Source organism: Ailuropoda melanoleuca, chromosome 13 (assembly GCF_002007445.2).
Source record: "Ailuropoda melanoleuca isolate Jingjing chromosome 13, ASM200744v2, whole genome shotgun sequence".
Classification (NCBI taxonomy): domain Eukaryota; kingdom Metazoa; phylum Chordata; class Mammalia; order Carnivora; family Ursidae; genus Ailuropoda; species Ailuropoda melanoleuca.
In genome coordinates, this window is record NC_048230.1 from 38,259,579 (window position 1) to 38,282,527 (window position 22,949).

The window sequence follows — 22,949 nt, forward strand, 5'->3', positions numbered from 1 at the left end:
CCTGCAGAGGCACTGGCTTAAGGCCTGTGAGGAGGAGATGAGGTGTGGGGGAGGAGCATAGAGTGGGGGGCTCCAACCTCTGATCCCAGGGTAAACTGAGTCACCCAGGAAGATGCCTGGCCTTGACTCAGACCGTGAACATTGCCTCTTCCCCAATGACTGAATTCTACCGGACTCCAGGTTTCTGATCACTGGAGAATATAGGGGGGAAAGCATCTCCCTCTGATGATTAATCCTTTCCCTATAGAAACGGCAGCCCCATGTTATGGCTGGGCCCCAGGCTACGGGAACCAGACTGAGACCCTGGCCCAGGTCTATGTCAGAATGGGTCAGTATCTTGAATGGAACCCTCCTCTGTGCGTTCAGGTGTCTTTCTAGGCCGACTGGAATCTGGGGTCGGGGAAGGAGAGAATTCCAGGGATATGAAGGGGTTCTGCTGGTGCTTAGAAGGCCCAGGAACGGACACGGTAAGGCTGAGGAACGATCTGGGCTTTCCAGACACTGGCAGACAGAGGCAGGGATCAGGGGAAGGACACGGGAAGGCCCCATGGAGACCCACACCCTCATCTTGCTGCTGGCAGCTGTGTCCCCACGTGACCATGGATGATAAATGAGACTTGCTTTTGGAGCAGGAGTGGTACAGATGTGAAGGGACGTGAACATCTGGCTCCCACAGCTTGCATGGCTGTTCGGCTGCTGCAGCAAGCTCTGGTCCCATGTACTAGGTGCTTCCGGGCCTGGGCTGGCTGCCGGAGCCACCCCACCCCCCTTCTCTCTCCCAGGGATGGAGCGCAGAGGGAAGGGCCAGGCCGGCTGGCCAGGGAGGGCATCCCAGCATTTCCACCAGGGATCAGACACCTGCCTTCAGTCTCAGCGACAAATACCTCTTTGCCAAAGGAGACCCAAGGAGCCACCCCTTTCCATTTGCTACCATCTGTTCTCTGCCACTGGGGAGAGCTTGGCCCATCTCTTCCAGGGTGCGGGATGGTTTCTGGGATGGGCATTTTCAGGCAGAAGCCTGGGCGGGGAGCCTGTGTTCCCACGAGCGGAGAAAGCCTGGCTCTGAGCAGAAGCCGTGCTGTGTATGTACCAGCTGAGCAGAGGCTGTGAGTGTCGTTCTCTCGAAACGAGCTCCCCAGCTCCTGCGTGCTCTCCCTGTCGGCACCTGAGCCCCAGAGGTGGCCGTAACCCACACATGCACACTCTCTCCCTCCCTGGGCCGCCGGCAACCCTGCTAACAGCCAGCTCAGCATCCCCTCCCCTGAGGCAGGATCTCAGCTTTGTCATGGGAACGGGCGGGGTCCGGCACGGCTCCCTCCTTGCTTCCACCCTCATACTCCCAATGCTGGGATGACTCCTCCTATTCCTCAGAGGCCCCTCCGCTGCCCTCCTCTAGCCTCCCCCCTCTGCCACCATTCCATCTTCCCAACGACCCCCTGGAGCCCCGTTCCCAAGATTTAATGACGCGCTCCTCCATCCGTCCCAGGCCCGGCCGCTTACTTACTCTCCACGGCAAGAGTGACGGGCTGGCTGGTCTTGTTATCCCCGTTCTTGTCATTAACAGCCTGTACGTAGTAGCGGCCTGCGTCGGGAGCCACCGTGGACAGGATGACGAGGGTGTTCTCCAGGGTGATGGCTCTGTGAAGAGGAAAAGGATCCGTCTGACAGGGGCCCAGGGGCTCTGAGCATCGGAGGATGGGCGTGGGGACAAGAAGCCGGTGGCCCCCAGGGCCCCTCCTCCAGCCCAGCTCCCGAGAGCACTCACTGCCTCAGCTTCAGCACGCTTCGTCTGCAGAGAATCGCAACATGCTGCCAGGGCTGGGGTCAGACCCCACCCAGCACGTGCACAGAGGTCCGAGACCATCCCCGTGAAGATTCCCGGCCCTCACTCCACACCTGGCCCCGGGTGTCCGAGCCCCCGCGGCCTTCTGTCCTCTCCCATGGCACAGCTTCGATGCTGAGCGTGACCCTCTCGCACTAGAGGCTCCAGCACCAAAGAAATCCATTCAGTGGAATGAATGAATGAGGAACGGATGATGAGTGATGCTCATGCATTTAGAAACGAGCAGGATCATTCCAGAATCAATGCCTTAACCTAATCCTACATTGGCTGGGATTGATTCCAAAGCCACAGGTGGCCTGTGACACCAATGTCGGGGGTTCATCTGTCCCCCAGCTCCTTCTCAGGGTGTCAGGTGCTCCCTTCTCAAAGCTGGTCAACAAGGATGAGACTGGCTGTGGGCTGAGGAAGGAGGCCGGCTGGGCGGTGGGGTGCAGGTTCCCTCTGCTGGGGTCCCACCATGCAGCCCCGCAGTACATGGTCTGCAGGCAGGGAAAGGGGGCCGGTTCAGGCGGGAAGCTGGGGACCCCACCCAAAGTGGGGTCGACAGCACCAGGAGCACTGCCCACGCCCGCTCTGCCCGGCTCCCCCTCTCACCCATTCTCTTGATGACAAACAAAACCATTAGTTTGTCAAGTCTATCTCGGATTTTAATGTGATGTGCCCGAGACAGCTGTTAAACATCCTTAATGTTAGTTTAACAAGGACAGACCCAGTTGAATTCTTTTCAAATTTTCCCATTAGGTGAATGTTACAGAGTTTTAAACAGGCTCTCAAATAAACATCCCCGCTAATGCCTCTCTAGCTAGGCTGTGCTGGTGTCCCCTCTCTCCTGGTTTTGGGGGGTTCATGGGCTGAGTCTCACACCATCAGCGGAGCTCTGGGAAGTAGGAAGGGAAAGCCCTCCTGCCCCAATTCTTGGTTACCCTAACGATATCCTTTTTTTTTTTTTTTCTGGAGGAAAACCCCCCTCCAGCTAATGAGCTGATGGAAAGTATGAAAAAGCCAGGCTAAAATATTTTAGAAGTGATGAGCTGGGACGGGAACGGGGACCGTCTCCCTACACGGAAGTCTCCCGCAGAGGTCCTTGTCCTTTAGTGTAGCTTGTGGGGCAGGCCAGGAGAGAGGAGGAAGGCTGGGCTGTGTCAAGGGCTGGGGGCAGCCCTGGAATGAGCTCTGGCCCCAGCCTCTGAGGAGCACACACCCTTCTCCATGCTGATCCTGTTTCCCCATCTGTGAAGGGGGCGGAAGAAATGCTTCTGAAGATCCCTCCCAGCCCTGAGATGGAGGGATTCTGATTCCTGCCACTGCTTCGGTCCTGAACCCATCTGGCCTCTCATGCAGCCCTCACCTGCCACACAGTCCAATGTCAGGACTAATGTGATGACCAGCAGTGCACCTGGACCACTTGACGGGAGCTCCCCACCCTCTCCAACACCACGGCACTGGAGGAGCCGGCTGGATGAAGTCTCTGGAGGGTGGGTGCACTGGGCATGGCCTGGTCCCACTCCCCAGTGCATCTGCCTGCCCTGAACCCCCTCTTGCCTCCAGGGAGGGTTCCCATTTCCAGTGCTTTCTTTCCTTGACCAGGAAGACCCACCTCACCCCCTAATCTCTCCTTTTGCTCTATTTTATTTACATTATGATGGATCCTTCTAGGTCAGTGGTTCTCGGTCAGGGGTGGCTTCACCCTCCAGGACATTTGACAATGTCTGGACAAGTGCTGGTATCACAGCTGGGGGGCTGTGATAGGAACTAGTGGGGAGAGGTCAGGGGTGTTGCTAAGTGTCCTACAATGCACTGGACAGCCCGCACAACAATGATTTATCAGGCCCCAAATTTGGATTATGCCACGGTGGAGATGCCCTGTCCTAGGTGGGATGACATAGTGGATGGAGTTCATTCACCTGTTTCAGGCTCCCCTTCCATTGAGATGTAAGCAGCTGGGAAGCCAGGTGGGGCAGTGGGGCCGGGCTGGTGGGATACGGCGGAAGGTATGTGCACTACTCCAGGCTCAGACCCTACGAACCCCCTGTGCAACTCCTAGGTTCTCCCCGCTGTCAAAACAGGGCAACTCTGAAGCTCAGGGTTGAGGACGGCAGAGCTCCTACCAGCTGGGGCCCTCGAATGACTGTGGGGGAGTGTCCCTCCCCTCCCTCACCTCTGCTAGGACTTTAAATGAGCACAAAGATACACTTCTCTGGTGCTAAGCCCCCAGGATTTGGGGGGTCTGTCTGTAATTGCAGCTGGCGTTGCCTTGACTAGCACTAGAGGCAAGGAGAACACTCTGGATTGAGACCCTCAGGGTCAGGGATGGAGCTCTGAAGGTGGCAGGAGGACTGGGAAGCCCTCATGGCCTTCGACCTGCCCTCCTTCTGCCCTCAGCAGGTGGTTAAGGAAGGTCCCTGGACTGCTGGCCCTCTGCAGGATGACCACCCCCCCCAATAGATGGTTCTGGAATGACCCTGTACCTCACTTCCCAAGTGCACAGAGCTGTTTCTGGCACTCAGAAGGGCTTCTGGCCTGCTACACCCCAGATTGACCCACTTTGAAAAGTAGCTGCTGGAATTCTTGGGGCATGGAGGTCAGGATTCAACTCTTGGGCTGGGGTGGGGTTACATTTTCCAGCCACACTCTTCAGGCTCCCATTTACTAGATTTTTCCCACTTCTCTGATTGGCCCAGCTCCCACCCCACCTTCCACCCGCTCCTATCAAGCCAGCCCTTTTTTTCCTCAGGTCCACGGGGGCCCAATTGATAATTTAATTAAGAATAAAAGAAATCACCCTAGAACCTGCCCAAAGCCCCCAGCATGTGTCTTTGTTAGGCATCTTGTCTCCCTTTCAACAGCGAGCACCGGGGCACCGGTGGAGCGCAGCTAATCGGCGTCCCTGCCCCAGCAGCGAGAGCAGCCTCTCGGAGAGAGCGCCCGCCGTCGGCACCCCGCACACCCCTCCGGCTGATAGCGCTCAGCAGATACATATCTCTGGCAAACAGACGCCGGAGAATTTGCTTCCAGGGACCTTTCCTCTCAGCCATGAATATTAATCCGCTGTAATTTGCCGAGATACAATCTCTCCAGCCTTCCCCCATGTGTTTGGCTGGAGTGTGGAGCGGGTGGGAGGGTGGCGGGTGTGACCGTAAAGGCGGGCATGTGCGCGCACGCCAAGATCGTTCTGTCCTGGTGCCAGAGGCTGTTGGGATTGGAAAGGGGGTGAGGACAGAGGGTAGGAGTGAGAAAAGTGGGTGGCAAGGTGTCAGGCGCGGGGTGACGGGAGTGAGGGTGGAGAGAGGCTCTCACCCGCCACAGCGAACGCAGTAGAGACGCGCTCACGAGCCCGCCCACAGCCACGGCACCTGCTCTTGTGGAACCGTCATGGCGCTGCTTTTGCCTCTGAGTCTGGATGGGGCCTTGGCATCCTTCTCAACACAGTATTCCAGGCAGCCTCTGCCAACCAACTGGCCTGCAGGCTGCCATCACTGATACCCCTGGAGCTGTGTGGTAACCTCAGAGAAGGGGGTTAGGGAGGGCTGAGGACTCGCCTGTCCTAGCACCTGTGTGGGGGAGCACCCCCCCTTCTGCAATGCAGCCTCACTGTCTGTGTTAAGGGTAAACCAGGCTCTGCTGGCTCTACTGACCCTCAGTGAGGTGCGAGGAAGCCTGAGCCGACGCATACAGCATGAGTCCGTCCACCTGTTAACCTGGGGGTGCGACTCCAATTCTCCCCTGGCTCCAGAGCCACACCCTTTACCATGTGACTTCGCGGGTCTTCCCACTCAAGAGGCAGAGTTCTAGCAGGTGACTTGCTTTGACCATCGGGATGTTAGCAGAGGCTTGGCAAACCCACGTTTCTGCTTCCTCCCTGTTCCTCTGTGATTGCCGGGAGATGGCTTGCTGGCTGGGGGCTGGGACGTGCGGAGCAGGGCCCCCCGGTTATTCTAACCTGTCAACAGCGAGCCGACCCCAGGCTAATCAGACAGCCCGAGCCAAGGTCCCAATCTGCACATTCCTATGACAGGTCAAGCTTACTGCCTCAGGTCCCTGGGACCTTTCGTTAGGCAGCATTACTGTATCTGTAGGTAATGGATACATTCTAGGACAGCGGTTTTCAATGGTGGCTGCATGTCAGAAACGGGGGAGCTTTAAAAAAAACAACTCAGCACCCGGGTACACCCCATTTTAACAAACTCAGAATGTGCAGGGGGTAGGATCTAAAGATCAACACGTTTTAAATTGTCCAAAACGATTTTAACAGGTAGCCAGGTTGAGAATTACTGTACCAGGACCAATTCCCTACAAGAGCAATCACGTTATCCTTCTTCTCTCCTTGTCTTTGTCCCCGATGTCACATAATTTCCACATAAGACAGAATTAAGGACCCTGACTCTGGAGTTGGCCAGCCTGGAGCTAGCTGTGTGAGACCTGGCAACGTAGCTCAGCTCTGGGGGCTCTACGGTCCCCAAAGTGGAGACACAGCCAGCCCCCTCCCCGGACTGTTGTGAGGGTCATTCCTCTGATGGATGCTCTTTGAGCGTGCGCTCTGGGGATCGAAAGGGGAAGGAGACAGAGCGTCTCTTGCTTGGAGGTGCACACCCATCCTGGGGGAGAGGATGACGTGTGTGTGTGCTTAGCCCAGGTTCGAGGACGCGGCGGCCACTCAATGAACGACAGCCGCTGTTCGTGTCGGGATGAGGCCTCTCTCTCACCAAAGGCAAGAACCGTCCACCTCGGCTCCCTCTTCCCACAGAGACCAGGACGGGCTCTGCCCACAGCTGACCTGTGGCCTGAGGAGACCAGGACAAAGGTGGTCTTTCTTGTTTTCTGGGAGGGGTGGGGAGAGCTGGAGTCCAAAGGGGAGAGCTTGGGCTGGCTCCAGGCCCTGAGGAGGGAGCAGGAGGGCTGGGACCGTCCCTGGAGGAAATGCTTTGCCCCTCGTCTGCTCTGGAGGTGTTGGCTCCCTGGCTCCTGCCCACAAGCCCGGCTGCCACAACCCACGCCCTGGGCCACACAGAGGGGTCCTTGTTCATGCTGAAAGGGCCATGTGTTTCTCTCCCTGCCGGGCCTGCCCTGGCCTCCCGCCTCCTTGCAGCCAAAACACACACAGCCACACCCGCACCCCACATGGGAAGCCGCCGGGTGGCCACCCTGCCGGGGACATGCCCGCGTCTGCCGCAGATGGGAATGGCTTCTGTCGCTGCCTGTTGGGGGTTTAAGTGCTTTGGGGCCAACGCCCTGGGGTTCCCCAGGAAGGCAACCAAGCTGTTGCGTCTCTAAGTCTTCACACGTGTGTTCCCAGAAGGCACCCTTCTCTTGTCATCCGGGAGGTCCCAAGTCCCCTCTCCCACAGGGCGAGCCCCCTCACGTCCCCCTCCAGAGCAGGGCCTCACATGCGGCTGCTGGGCGGGATCTTGCGGCCGTCCCGGAACCAGGTCACCTGTGGCCGTGGGAAGCTGGCGATGCGTGGGGCACGGATGACAGCTGCTTCTCCGTGGGAGACACTCTGGTGCTTCTCGCCTTCCTCAAAGCTGCCCATGTCTGCGGGAGGAAAGAGCATACGTGGGGGTCAGATTGCCTGCTCCTTGGCTGGGAGTGGTGGCGGCAGGATGACTGTGGGGGGAAGGAGGCCACCGGGCTCAGACCACCCACCTGACCCCATCACCCCACCCCCTAAGCCCATCATTATGACATGGCCCGCTTTGTGCTTTTGGGGTTGATATCCATATATCCATGAACCAATCAATTCATCCAGCAACCATGAAGAGGTTGGTCATGATGTCACACATTCTACAAAGGGAAAAACTGCCCAGACAGTCTCAGAGAAGTTCCTTGACTTGTCCAAGGGCACATGGCTAGGAAGGGTCAGAGCCTGGATTTGAACTCAGATCTGAGTCTGGAGTCTGCTCTACAGGGCACTCGGGGTTTCAGCGTGAGGCACATCTTGGGGCTGGTTTCCTAGGTTCTTGGTGGAGGCAAGGTTGGGTACACTGGGGAGGGTGGGGTCTTGGATGCTCATAGAGTATGGAGATGACTTCCCTCCTCTGCCTTGGGTGGGAAGTGTATGAGGCTGCATGCATGTGTGAATGGAAACACCATATTGCTCTTTTAAAAACATGCCTACCCCGCTGGCAGATAAGGAGGGGAACATTTATCCTAGCTCTCATATGTCAGCCAGGAGGGGAAGAGAGCGGCAGAGATGAAGGCAGGAAACTTCTGGTTGCCCACCTGCCTGCTAGAATCGGGGTGGGGTTTGATTCTAGTAGCAGAGGGTTACAACGGGGTACAGGAAGGGGTCTGTGCTAAACATGAACACTTTTGAACACTAACGTACATCCTTGCTACTCAAAGTGTGGTCCGTGGGCCAGAGGCATGAGTGTCACCTGGGAGCCTGTCTCAAGCCCCACCCCAGACCTACTGCATCTTCAACAGACCCCTGGTAAAGGGTGTCTATGTTCAAGTGTGAGAAGCATCATTGCCCCCAACTTGGCCACATGCCAGTTAGAAAAAGTGCTGATGTCAAGTTCTTGAACCTGCAGACTTCTGTTTCCACTGGTTTGGGGTGTGAGCTGGCCATCAGCATTCCCGTGTGCAATCAGGTTCTGACCACTGAACACTTAGCTGCATGTCCCCACTGCTTGCCGTCCCCTCCCTGGCCAAGGGGGCCACGTCCTAAGCCACCTGGTCTCCTGCTGCTTTCACTGTTATTTCTCAACTTCTCGAATACTGCTGCCTCTTCCCCCTCTCTTTCAACCAGGCATCCCCCAGCCTGGCTAAACCTCAGAATCCCCCGAGGGGCCTTTAAGGTCCGCTGAAGGGTGGGTGGGACTCAGGTGTGGGATTTTCTAAAGTTGCTCAGGTAATTCCAACTTGAGCCAAGGTTGAGAACGACGGTCTGGGCTCAAGCTAGCAGCTCTTAACACTTTGATGGGTCTCAGAATCCCCTGGGAACGTGGTAAGCCTGTAGATTTGTTCCCACCCTTCCCTCCTCCCCAGGGCATGGAAAGGCCCTGCTTCAACGCACCTGGATCTCTGAGTTTTTGATTCACTCTCTCCAGGACGCTGCTACAGGCCAAAGTTTGAGAACCATGGGCCTATCCTCTCTTTTTCCAAAGCCTTGGGGTCTGTTCTCCTCCTGGACACACTCCCCTCATCGAATGGTTTTGACCATGGTCCCTCTGCAAAGACTCTCATATCTGCTCTGGCTCTTCTCTGAGCTCCAACACCCAACACTCGATTTCCAACAGAAAATGTTGGCATTTCTTACCTCCTCCTTGCTATCTTCTGTGAACAGCTCCCACCTGTACCAGCCCTGGAGCCTTTTGTGATGCTTTGCTTTCCTTCCCTGTCCCCACAAAGTCCTTTGACTCTTCCTCTGGGATATCCCTTTCATTTACCAAGCCCCCCGCCCCGGCCCCAGTTCCTACAGGCCCACCACCAAGCAAATCCCGTTACTCCAGCTGCTCTGAACACCCCCCAACAAGGTCTCCTAAGCTCCATTCCACCCCACCATCTCTCACACTCTTCCTAATTAATTTTTTCTGGACATATTGCCGACTTGCTCAGAAACTTTGGGATCTCCTCATTGTCCCAGGAAAGTCTTAAATCCCCTGGCTTGATTCAAGGTCCCTCCCTAATCTGACCCCAATCAACCTTTCCTGTCTTAATGCCCACAGCACATCACGTGCCCTCCCGGCACACTGAATTACACCCCGCTTCTCATCTCAGGCCTGTCCTTGTGTGGGGTCCCTGCCTAGAATGCCATGAGAACAAGCTATGACTCACCAAGGTGCCATGATTCAACAGCATCTCAGAGGGATCCAGCCAATGAAGGTTCTCGAGAAAGAGGATGTGCTGTTGGCATCCTTGTTCTGCATTTGGCAGGCAGTAAATGTAATGGTAATGGCTATGGAGTCCCTGAGACTTGAGTTCAAATCCTAGTTCTGTCAATTATTAGGCATGACCTTGGGCAAAATTTTGACCTTGCTGAGCTTTAATTCCCTCTTCTGTAAAATGGCGTTATGAAGAGTACCTTCCTCGTAGGTTGTAGTCAGGATTATGTGACATACTACACGTGTGTGTCACAATCTATCTTTCCAAAGATGGCTGCACCAGTATTTATCTCCCATCCAAACATGCTCTTCTTATGAATGTGCTGGAAGTGACAGTATACAACTTTCAAGGCTAGGTCATCAAAAGGATGCAGCTTCCCCTTGGATCCATTTCTCTGTCCAGACACATCTACTTGGAATCCAGCCACCATGTTGTAAGGAAGCTCAATCTGGCTCACACAGACATGGGAAGGGTGCATGAAAGGAGGAAGTGAGGTCCCCAGAGGACAGCCAGCGCCCACACTGGACATGTGAATCGATGTGTGAGCCCTCACATAATTTCAGTCCCTAGCCTTTAAGTCTTCCAGCGGAGACCTCAGTCATATAGAGTGGAGATGAGCCATCCCTATTGTCCCTGTCTAGATCCAAGGCTCACACACTTGGTGAGCCTAATAAATGATCGCCATACACCACTACGCTTTGGGGTAATTTGTTACGCAGACATAGAAACTGGAAGAGCATATTAAAGTGCTAAAAATTATATCTAATGTTTGTAGTATTAAAATATTAGTCGTATACATTTTTCACAGCTTAGTTGAAACATCGACCTCTTCAGCAAAGATTACCCCATACCGCCAAATGGAATTAAAGAACACAGACGGCTGCACGCTGACCCTACAACAGCTTTCTTTCTGTTACATGCATGTCATTTCACATGCATGTAATCCTCGTGCTACCATGGCCAGCTCGACTCTACTAAATACACATTTTTAGTTGTTTATTAATTTCCATTACTTGGCTCTGTCTATAAAAAATTGCATCAATAAATCACATTGATTTCAGTTCTCACAATAATTTTATCTATTTAAAAAACTTTTCACAGAACTCTGAAGATATATTTGAACAATTTAAAGCAATTTCATGGTAATAGTGTTTCTTTCTCCCCTCTCTAGTTTTATTAGCTCCATTTCGTCAGTGAGGAAATTAAAGCTCATGGAGATAGAGTGGCTTATCCAACGTTAAGCAGTCCGGGCTGGGCAGGGCCAGCATTCAAACCTGGCCCCCCTCCCTGCATCTCCTCTCTGCTTCTTTCATAACTCATGCCCTACATTAACATGCTTCATGCACATTCTTTATCTCTCCCTACTATACCATAAACTTCAAGAGGCATCACGTTCAACAGCAAGTCCCTACAAGGCACCTGGCCCTGTACTCTGTACACAGTAGGTTCTCTCAAAACTCACCCAATGCCATCACGCAATTACTCTTACTGAGCCCCTACTGTGGGATGGATGAATGGAGGGAGGAAGGGATGGATGGAGGAAAGAAGGGCAGGCGAATGGATGACTGTACACGCATATACAGGTATGTATGTATGTATGGTGAGAGGGATGGAAGGAAGGGCACAGCTGGTCTTGATAGGTGATGAAGAAAGACCTGGTCCCTACCTTTGTGGGGCTTAGAGTCTGCTCGTGGAAACAGGCACAAGCAAGCCAACCCACAGACAAATGTTCAGTGACATACTGTGACAACCGTTAGGAAGGAGGAACAGGGCTCTTCCGTGACAGGCAGCAGCAGGAGACCTACTTTAGCCCGGGGGCGGTGGTGGTAAGGCTTCTTCTAAGCAGAAACATAAATAAGAGTAGGTGTTAGTTAAGAGTGTGTGTGTGTGTGTGTGTGTGTGTGTGCACGTGCGTGTGTGTGTGGTGGGGTGATGGTTCAGACGGAAGAGAGTGTGTGAGGGCCAGGAGACAGGAGAGAAGGGCTAGGCAGAGGAAACAAAAGAATGTCGATAGGGCAGGGAAGCGGGTTTGTTCAGTGGATGAATGGAGAGATGGAGAGATGGAGAGATGGATGGATGGAGGGAAGGATGAATGGATAGATGGATGAGTAGAGGAATGGACAGATGGAGGAAGAAATGGCTGAATGGAGGGATGGGTGAAGAGGGAGGGAGGGATGGTGGGAGGAAGGGAGGGATGAATGGAGGAATGGGGAAGAGGGAGGGACGGATGGAGGGAGGAGGGGACGAATGGAGGAAAGGCAGGCAGGACAGATGACTGTACATGGATGCAGATATGTACGTATGAACGGTGAGAGGGATGGAAGGAAGGGCACAGCTGGTCTTGGCCCACGTTTTGCAGCTCTCCTCCACGTTTCCATCCCACATCTCCCCGCCTCACCATGGCTCGCAAGCCCCCGGCACCCTCCCATTCTCTCCATTGTCCGGAGTCAAGTGGGTTTCCAGGACATGCTCAAGGAGCCCCCCGCTGTGCTCACAGGCCACAAGGCATAGCCAAGCACACACTGAACAGCAGCAGCAAGGGGCCACGGGAGCGTCCACTCAGCCGGCCAGTGCAAAAGGAAGGCTAGAAGGAGGGAGGCTACACGCTGGCAGAGCCTGGGGCCCCAGGAACCCCTGGGAAAATGCACGCACACTAAGGCGGAAACAGATGAGGGTTTTCTCACTTGCTCCCCGAGGTACCGGCTTGTTAACACACCATGTTGTGCCTTCAGCGCTGATCCACTTTTCCTGACGGATTCCCCAAAGAACAAAGAAGTGTAAGCCTGGGGCACAGCTGGAAGTGGCCTCCAAATTCCTGATGTCTTTGTTAACATCTTAACAGGTCTTGTGAAGTACGCATTCCACTTCAGGATACATTCATGGCTTTTATTTATTTCTAAAACATTTTTTTTATCATGAAATATGTCATGCGTACAAAAGAGTGCATATAATTATATGTATACTTTACAGAAGACTAGAACAAACACTCACATACCCACACCCAGCTTTGGGAACACAGCACTAACAAACCTCCCCCCTCCCACCATGGTGCCTGGCCCCCCCCAGGCACCTCCCCTCCTTCTCCAGAGGTAACTGTCACTCCGAATACTGTGGCAATCACGCATGGCTTTCCCCTCAAGTTTTGCCACATAGAGATGCATCCCTAAACAATTTAGGGTTAATGTAGTTTAGTTCCAAGCCCTTTATACCTGGAATTATTTTGTATGTCTACTGTGATTTGCTTTTTTTGGCGCAATTTTTTTTTTTTTTTTTACCTCCAGCTATGCTGCATGGGTGTCCACGTGGCCAGGGAGCACAGCCCACCTGCAGGCTGGGTCTGTTTCTAGCGTTTTGCTGTCCTGCTAAGAACAGTCTCGTGGATCTTCTGGCGCACGCGGCTAAAAGAGTCTCTAGGGCATGAGCCTAAGCGCGGAACTGCTGGGTCCTAGGGCGTGCGCACATTACCTTTACGAGATAATGCTAAACTGTTTCCAAATCTGCACCAATTTACCACTTCGCGCTCCCGCCAGCACTGATGGGAGTTTCTGAGAACTCTTGGTCTTGCTAGGCTCACTGGTTTTTGCCCATCTGGTGGACATGAGATGGTGGGTCATTGTGGTTTTATTAGGGAAACAGTACTTTCTTCCTCCAACAGATCGTATCATGCCTCTCCCCCAACCATGCATATTCATTTCCGTTGCACTGTGAGTAACATCAAAAGTGCCGACCCCTTCTCAAATGCTACCATCTGTCTCTAGTGCCCCACTTCCTCAGCTACATCTCTTTCCACTCTCTCCTTCCCTCACTCTGCTTCAGCTACCCTGGCCTCAGACACCCAAGCCTACCACAGGGCCTTTGCACTTGCTGTGCCCTGGCTAGAAAGATCTTATCCCTTTGTGTGACTCACCCTCTTGCTTCCTTTGAGACTCTGCTCAATGTCGCCTCCCCAGATGGCCTCTCTCAGCCACTACAGCAAACAAGACCCTTGCCCCAGGCTCCATTCCTCTTACTTGGCTTCGTTTTTCCTTATAGCACTTTATTTTTCTCCATGGGCCTTCTATGTTCTGTATTCTATCATATATTCACCTTTTAACTTTGATGGCTCCCTATTATTTTCCTGAGGGTGGGAACAGGTGTCCCGGTTTCGTCCCCCGTGTCCTCACTGCCTAGAACACAGCTCAGCAATGCAGTGGGCATACAGCGATAGTTGTTGCACGAGTGATTGAATCATTCAGGCAAAATGGGTGCTCCAGAAAGACACAATAATGTTCTCTAGAACTGTAGCACAGCCCCTCAATATTCTGCATTCAATGCTCACGCTCAGGTTAAGAATGAAGAAAAACGGGCCCACTGGTGGCATTATGGGCATTAACCCCAACCACAGTCTTGATACCTCACGTCCCATCTTGTACAGGTGGCTTCTGGATAAGGCAGGGCGCTTTGCCCTGTGGCCTATGGATGGGTTTGCTGCTCTCAGGATGTGGATGTGGACAGCCGGGAAGGATCCTTGACCCAGCAAGCCTCTCCTAACCCCTCAGCCGTTCAGCCAGCTTACTGCAAGCCAGAAATTTATGGCAACTTAAAGACAAAGAGGAGACTGGGGAGGGGGGTGGTGGTGATGGTGAGGAGTACAGGCAGAAAGGGAGCTGGGGAGGGGGTGGATGTTTTACTGACTTCCTCTTAATTGCTGTAATTAAAAACATGTAAAGAATCTTTTTGTAACGACTTTGCCATTATCATTAGTTGTTAGCACAGCTGCCTTATTAATTTCTCGTTAGAACCCAATTCATAGTCCGTCTTTGGGAAGGGGGGGTGGGTCCTGCCTGGCCCAGTCCCGGAAGGAGCCTGGAAGGGCAGCATCACCAGGAACCGGCTGCCTGGAGCCCCAGGGCAAAGCCTTCTGCCCCCTGGGATGCAGAAACCCACTGGGAGAGATGGAGGGGTCTGGAGAAGCAGCCATTGCCCACCCATCCTTAGACCTGTGGGCATCTGTGTGACTGTGTGAGAGAGGCAGGTAGACAGACAGACAGATGCAGGAGGACTGCAGGGCACACAGCCGGGAGAGCCCCGGACTGGGATTGGGTGAGCAAGGTGGAAGGTTTCAGGAGGCACTGCTATTGGCATCCTGAGAGTGCACGGTGAGTACCGAGGGGGAGGACCTCCTTAAATTCTGCATCCTCCTTGCCTCTCTCGCCTTACCCTAGCCCCAGCTCTGGAGCGCAGACACGGTGGTGAGGAGTATGCCTGCGAAGGTGGCCAGAGTGAGAAAGCTGAATGTTTATTCCGGGACGCAAAGGGAGGAGGAAGCAAAAGCACAGAGAAGTTAAGTAACTTGCCCAAGGTCACCCAGCTAGGGAGAGGGGAGCCTGGATTTGAATGGGGGTGGGGGTGGCGAGGGCGGCTCATGGCTATACCCTACAGTGTGACGGTAGCGAGGCAAGAAAAGGTGGAAGGTAGAAATGCTGGCTGTGGGACCTTGGGCTGTCCCCTACCTTCTCTGAGCCTCCGTTTCCCCATCTAGAGATGTGCCTTGTACCACACACCTTCCTGCCTCCCACACTTGTCCTGGGAACCCACGGGGGAAAGACAGGCACACAATTACACTGGAGGGATCCTTCTGGAGGCTCTGCCATATCTCCTTTAGCGTCTTCTGAGAGACATGGGCTTGAATCTGTGTCGGTTCCAAGGGGTCTTGGGGCACGTGCTCACCTTTCCAGGGGGATGGAGGCCGTGCTTCTTTCTTTGTCTGCCCCCACCCTACACGCATACACCAGGTGCCCGGAGTCCTAAGCTACTCAGCGCCGAGGCTGGGGCTGGAAACCACACTTCCTGACCGTCCCCCCCGTCCCGTGGCATGGCCATGTTTTAGGCACAAAAGAACCCGGGAACTACTTGTAAGTATTTTCATCTGCTCGCCTCTGCTGACAGCCAAGAAGAGCGCGTGACCCCCACCCCGCGGTGTCAGATGGTGTTCATCCTAGGTGGACACAGCATCCCTTTGCAGCGCTGTCTGGACATGGGACATGACAGTCCAGGGCACCCACCGGGTTCCATGGGAACCTTGACCTCAGCAGGTAAGCCCCCTCTCCCCACCCCCACTGCATTTTGATTTATCTCTTCCTGACCTTAGACAGCAGTGTGGTGGTGGTGGGGTGTTTTGGAATCGGGCAGCTGTGGGTTCAAGTCCCACTCTGGTACTTCCTCACTGTGTGACTTCGGCCATCACCGCCCCCACCCCGCCACTGCCCCCATCAGCCTTGCGGGATAAGGACGGGAGAGAATGGTGTGCACTGCCCAGCAACAGGTGTACAGAGTGAGGTTGTGGGTGGGGGTGGTTTTGCCAGGTCTCCCCTTTCCCCACACACAGGATCCTGGAGAGTGTTTTGAGTGGGGGGGGGCGGGTTGGATAGCAAATTCTTCAACTTCCATAACTAGAGAGAGAGAGACCCCCTGGATGAGACAAGTTGTGTTCAGCAAGGGAAGGGACGGGGAGGTGAGTTTCCCTTCTCTGTCCCGCTGTGGCCACTGGGGTGGGGTGAAACCGTCATTAACTTGCTAGGATGAGTGTTTTTCTCAAGCGCCCGCTGGAGTCCCCAGGGCTCCCCTCACTCCTCTGGCGTTAGGTCCAAAGGGCTGCAAAGAGTGGCTTCTCCTTTACGATGCTACAGAGCAAGGTGGCTCGATGTGATTTGAGGAGTGGTTCTCAGGGCTGGCCCGGGCGCTGCAGCTGGTGGTCAGGAAGGGGGAGAACCTGGGCCTCCCCACTGCGTTCGGTCCTTCGGGCCCTTCCAGGGAACCCCTGTTCTCTGCCAGGGACCACCTGTGGCCACACGGGCACAGCTAAGCAGCAGCCCCGCAGAGCCTGGTGGCAACGACGGTTGTGACCGTGTGCACAGGCTCCCAAAGCCCGGCTGACATGTAGCTTTGAGGGGACAGCGATGCCCCGTGAGAGGCGGCTGAGGGGCAGACGCTGGGCTGACTGCACGGCCAGGTGCGAGTGTCAGCTCACTGCTCTGCATTTGGCCAGAACCGTGTGTGCCAGGAGCCCTCCCATTCCGTGGCCTGTTTCTTCTTTCCTTACCACGATGCTACAGAAAATGAATTACAGCAGGAATGCTCGCTGACTGGAGATGTCTTACGTGCAGGCACCGGCTAGGTGCGCTGGGCACATGAGCTCAAGGAATTTTCTGGATGAGCCTAGACTGTCGGGGACATCGTGTCCTGGATGGCATTTCCAACTGCATGCACACAGACATGCACACATGTGTCGTCACCAGCCCCAAGGTGACAAAGGGGCAGACCAACCTAGGCATGCTCATTTGCACGCATGCTTGCACACAGATATATGGATACATGTGTACGCACACACATGCACACGTGTTCTCTCCCACATGCAGGGGACCAAGAAGCAGACTGATGTGCACACACACACACTCGCACACACGTGCAGGAACCCATATGCACGCACGCACGCTTGCACGCACATGGGCACACACATGCATGTGCAGTCTCTCTGGAGGCTAGCCCGTGGCTCTGCCCCTGCCCCGCGGGACTCCAGGCGCTGGCTAAATGGAGCTCCCCGGGAGCTCTCCAGCCACTGGCAGTGCCCTGATCCATCATCTTAACTCAGGGCTTTTCCGCTCCTCTGAGTGAGCTGACTTGCCTTTAGCGCTGATTTATGGAGACAATCCGTCCTCCACTTTTGATTACGGTTGTTTTCCATAATTATTATCAACACTCTTTGCCTCACTTGAGGTTTCCTTTTAGATTTCTCTCCCCTGCTTCTATTCAAGTAGCAAGTTCTCTCCTGTGCTAATTCAGAGGCGAGCCCCTGTAGGCTCCAGGTGAGAAGATGTCCCTTTTTTTTTTTTTTTAATTTCAAGGCTCACTAAGGCTTTCCATGCTCCCATGTCCCACTGTGCCACCTTGGACCTTTGCCCCTGGAAGAACCCAGGATGAAACAGCCCATAATGAGGCTCATTTGTAGCACACAGCAGCTATTTTAGGATGGCGGGCACGCCTGGGAAGGGGATGCCGAGTCTCACGAGGGGAATGTTGATGGGTGCTCTGGGGCCCTGGTCCTTGAGATGCACTTGGGATCTTCTGAAGCTGCCTTCCCTTCTTCCATTTGAGAAAGTCCTTCCGGGGACTGGTAGAGGGACTTGCAGGGGCCTACACTTTACTGTCTGCTCACCTGGCTCCTCCGGGAACCCAGACTCGTCATCCCCACCCCTCCGTCTTAGGGTCATGGTGCCACTAGGAGGCATCCCCCAGTGAGCCCGTGGATCACGGGACCCGCTCGCTGTTACTGCTCCTGGGCTGAGCGAGTTGGAGGATGGGAAGGTTAAGGTCATGGGTGGCACCAGGAAGTCTGCGGAGAAGAGTGTCAGAGCTGAAGAGGTTCAGGTGGGCCACCAAGAAGACCCCCAAGTGTGAGGCCCAGCCAACCCCAGAGAAGGCCCTCGAACCAGGTGACAGGTCCCCCTTTATAAAAGCAGCAGCCGGTCCCACGTAAAGAGTGCTGAACTCTGAGCCGACAGATGTGTGTGTGCCTGGTCAGTGGTGCCGCCTTGAGAGCACCTGTCAACCACAAAACGAGGGCACTCTCATGACAGCCGAGAAGGGCCACCATCAGCACCCTATGAGCAGGGGAGGCTACGGCTGGATTTGGCTCTGCCCAGAGCATGGTGGTGGGTGAGGGCCCTGCAGACCCTCTCCTGCTCCACACCCCTCCCTGCCCCCAAGTCGCCCAGCGTACTACTCACAGGCCACCTGGACCTCGGTTTGCCGCTGCAGCAGAGCGCCCATCCGGTTCCGCACGATGCAGCGGTAGAAGCCTGCGTGGGTGCGGTCCAGGCTGGTGATCATGTACCTGGGGGCAGACGAGACAGCCAGTGAGCAAGTCAGGCAGGTGCAGGGATGCACGTGGCAGAGTGGGATCAGAGGGGGACGGTCGCCAGGTCACCCTCTTCCTGAACGGAGAGCACCAGGGAGTTCCGGATTCTCTGCCATGTCTTCGAGCACAGGAAGGTCCCCATCAATAGAAACGTCCCTCCCGAGGGCAGCCAGGCTTTTGCTCAGATGCCTAGGGAGCAGCCTGCATTTTCCCGTAGACGGGAGGTGCTATGCCTGAGCCCTTGACCCTGGTGGTGACCCGGCCTCCAGGACTGGAGGTCCTCTGCTGGTCCTCTGCTGGAGGCTGCTGTCTTCCCTTGCCTGTGACTCACATGACTGGGAAGGTGGGGGCATTCTGTTTCGGTCAGGCCCAGGTCTGTACTGTAAATATGAATTGAAATGGATGGGGGTGGTGGAGGCAGGAACCTTCCTATGCTTCCCCAAATGCTTTGTATCACCTCACCCTAACACTCCAGACAGTGCCACTGCCACTTTGTGGAGGGAAAAGGCAGAGCCTCCCGAGCAGGACAGGCTGGCTTTCTGTATGTGTGGGCCCTGAGGCCAGGATGCACGAACCCGAGGAGGACCGTTGGAAGCCTGCTCTGGGAGCACGTGACTGGCCCAAAGGGCAGCAGAGTCTGGTGGTAGGGGACAGGTAGCTGGAGCGCAGGTATACAGGGCACTGACCTGGCTGAGAGGCAGGGAGGAGGCCAGGCCAAGTTGGTGAGAGGGCCTTCCGGCTGGTAAGACACAGGCAGGTGCTCTCTGGTACGGAGGGGGCTAGTTCCCCTGGTGCCCCCTCTATGATCACTTTTCCTGTCCCAGGCCAGTGGATGGCCCAGCAGGGACCTCAGAGGATCAGGGGGCTTGTGCCTAGGACATCTTCTCCATTCTTGGGTGTCCTAGGGTTTGCCCAGATGACTTGGTGGACAAGCTCATTGCCACCTGGCCCTAGGCTATGCCATCCCTGGGACAGAGCAACCTTATTCTTAAGAGTTGCTAAGTTTCCTTTTACACAAGTTCTAGCTGGGGCTTATCAGCACCATGAGTACTACCATCTCCACCACCACCGCCACCACCACCACCATCACCGACACCAACATCACCACAGACACCAACATCACCATTAGCACCACTACCACCATCAGCATCACCACTACCACTATCACTACCACCACCACCATCACTGACACCACCACCATCATCACCACCACCAACACCACCATCATCATCACCACCATCACCATCACCACCACCACCATAATCATCACCACCATCACCACCACCATCATCACTGACACCAACATCACCATTAGTACCACCATCACCATCAGCATCACCACTACCACCATCACCACCACCACCACCATCACTGACACCACCATCATCATCACCACCACCATCATCATCGCCACCATCGCCATCACCACCACCACCATCACTACCACCATCGCCATCACCATCATCATCACCATCACCATCGTCATCACCATCATCATCTCACGACAGTGAAACAAGCACTACCCCTTTCTGAGCACCAGCTATGCCTCTGGCCTGGTCTTAAGTACTTTCCCTACATTTTTTCATGTCACACAGCAGTTCCCAGACTATTGGATATCATGGACCAGTAACATTTAAAAAAATGGGACTTGACATAAGACTGTCAACTTTTTCCTTTGCCAAGTAAGATCATTAAAACCAACCAACCAAAAAGCAAACAAACTATCCAGCAACCAAAAACTTAAAAAAAAAACCCAGATAATATTAAAAACATTAAAAAGTGCCAGGCAGGGAGAGAAAAATAAACAGAAACGGTCAGCCTTTTATCTAAAAAGGACATTTTGCGGTCACAGCAGAAATGTAATCTCAGCATAAAAGCAATTTTAACAAATTTTTAAACTTAAATTTTATGCAAACCCACTACGCTAGCCTCACTTTCCTTGTCGTATGCGAACAAGGGCGAATAGCTGTGGGGCTACATATGAGAGTCCTTCACTTAATCCTTGGAGCGGGTACATTTATCAGTATCCCCATTTTAGAGGTGGGGAGACTGAGGTTCAGAAATGTTTCCTCACTGACAGGCAGTCTCATAGGTGGTAAGAGGCAGGGCCAGGGTCCCACAGAGGCTGTGTGACCCCAAGCTCAGCTGCTAACCAGTTCAACACAGACGTCATTTTCCAAAGGGCCCCCCTTCCATCCTGGGACTCATGGATGCTCTGGTTCTGGCTGTCTAAGCCTCTTATCTCTGCCACCGGCTGCAGTTCTTATCTGTCCCTCGCGACTGTGCACAGTGTGATGGAGGGGAGATAGCGGGCGCCCAGGCTCTGGCAAATTTCCCGTTCTGCTTCCACCCCATCCTCAAGCCCATTCCCACTCTCGCTTGCCTCGACCGCAGGGAGGGGAGATAGCTTTGGGGAAACTGTTTGGGTCTCGAAAGCGATGGGGTGACCTGACAGGAGAGATAGAAGGCGAGATTGGCTGGAACAGCTCTCTATCTTTGAAAATGGAATCTGAAAATTATTAAAAAGCTGCAGGGAGAGAACTATGAACAGAAACAGCTCCCAAAACTAACAAAAAGATGCTCAACTTCCATCACGATGAAAGGCCGAGCAAAACAAGACAACATGCACATCTCAGACTGCTGAAGACTTTCGCGTTCGATCACGCGCAGCACTGGCCGGAGTGCGGGGGAGGGGAGATGTACCCTCAGGTCAGCCGGTGCAAGTGCAGAGTGGTCCAGCCTTTGGGGCAAAATCTTTCAGAATGAGAATAGGCAAGCCTTTTGACCTAGAGGCTGCACTCCTGCGAGGTGGCCTCTTAGATATACTGCAAAAATGTGGCAAACAAACAAACAAACAAACAAACAAACAAAAAACCAGGTGTAAGGATGCTCAAGGTGGCACTGCTTTGAACAGCAGAGATAAACACTCAACCGGAAACAACCTAGACATCCGTCCAGAATGCAACTGGGTCAGTTACCAACATTGCAGCCGCCAAATGAACGAGGAGCACCTGTCTGTATGAGACACAATGGTCTCCGAGACGCACAAAGCACGGAAAGGAAGTCGAAGTTGGAGAGGGGGAGATGCTTATGGAAGTAACAACACGAGGAAGGACGCGGCCAAGCAGTACCACGGCGGAGCATCAGGGACCAGAGTGATAACGGATGGTTCTGGCTCTCTGTAAGCTGCTGCGTATGGACACAGGCTACCAGGCCCTCGTCTGATGTTTAGGATCATGCAAATCGACCCAATAAAAATAATTTCAGTTTGTGGACCAAAAAAAAAAAAAAAAAACATTAAAGAAGAGTGTAAATGGTATGACACCATGTAGGTAAATGAGACAGAATACACATTTGTATATATTTGCATACGTATGATCACATGTACGTAAAATGTGTATATTTGCATATGATACAAGTACCTAAATGTATATATTTGCATAAACATGATACACGTACATAGAGCGTTTTCTAGATGGGGATACTCGATGGCTACCTGTTATCTCCCTTTTGGGAGACGTGCTGGGTAGGGAGGGAAACTTCTATTTTTTATGTCTTTCTATGCCATCAGAATTTCTTTCATCGTATGCATATATTGCTTTTATTTTAAAAATAAAATGTACAAATGCACTTTGAGCATATAATTTAAGTATACATTATAGAACAGACACCAGGGACTCATTGGATGTGGGTTTGTTTGCTGATGTCAGTGATGCGTGGTGAAATTTAAACTTTAATAAAAGTAGGTTTCTGCACAAGGCTGTATGTCTGTTTGCTTCAGCCAGGAATCCCCCAGGCCCCGGGGGAAGGTCAACTGGCTGCAGGCTGGCCCCTCCCCCAAGGCCAGAAGAGGAGCACTGACCCTGGACCTCCCTTCTGTCTCCCTGTAGTGGAGGCCAGGTGCTCCCTGGCCTGACCGAGTGGGGTGCAGCCTCCTCTCCATCCCCAGCCTCCCTCTCCTCCCCACATGGGAGACCTATTTCTGGCTGGATGGCAACATTATTTAAAGTAACAATTCTGCCCACTGCCTTTCCTACCAGGGAAGCCCACTTCACTCCACAGCTTCGGTCTCCCTGCCTCCTAGGCGGGTGGATGAGGCAGCCGGCCAGCATCTCAGCTTGCAAATCTAGCGTGCTGTACGCAGCCTTGATAACGGCAGTAGCAGCGCTCATTATCCCTGAAATGCTCCCTTCTGGGCCCTCTGGACACACTCAGCCCCCAGCTCTGTCTGCCTCACCCACCTGCGGCCGCGGGCCTGGTAGGAAAGTGGATGAGCCCAGCCCTGTCTGTCTCCTCCAGGGGCAGGGGGATGGACGGAATTCCCTGTATAGCAGGGCCTACACCTGATCCACCCAAGGGGAGCATGGCATTGAAGAAAGCACTGGA

General features: G+C 53.9%; 1 protein-coding gene across 1 annotated transcript in view; it reads right to left on the reverse strand.

Moving 5' to 3' along the window:
• Positions 1–22,949, reverse strand: part of SDK2 (sidekick cell adhesion molecule 2) — a 136,930-nt gene that overhangs the window by 89,649 nt on the left and 24,332 nt on the right. The window contains exons 3-5 of the mRNA XM_034640716.1: positions 18,433–18,539; positions 7,228–7,375; positions 1,505–1,638 (exon numbers count right to left, since the gene is read on the reverse strand). Coding sequence (XP_034496607.1) covers positions 1,505–1,638; positions 7,228–7,375; positions 18,433–18,539 — 389 coding nt within the window. The remainder of the gene's footprint in view (positions 1–1,504; positions 1,639–7,227; positions 7,376–18,432; positions 18,540–22,949) is intronic.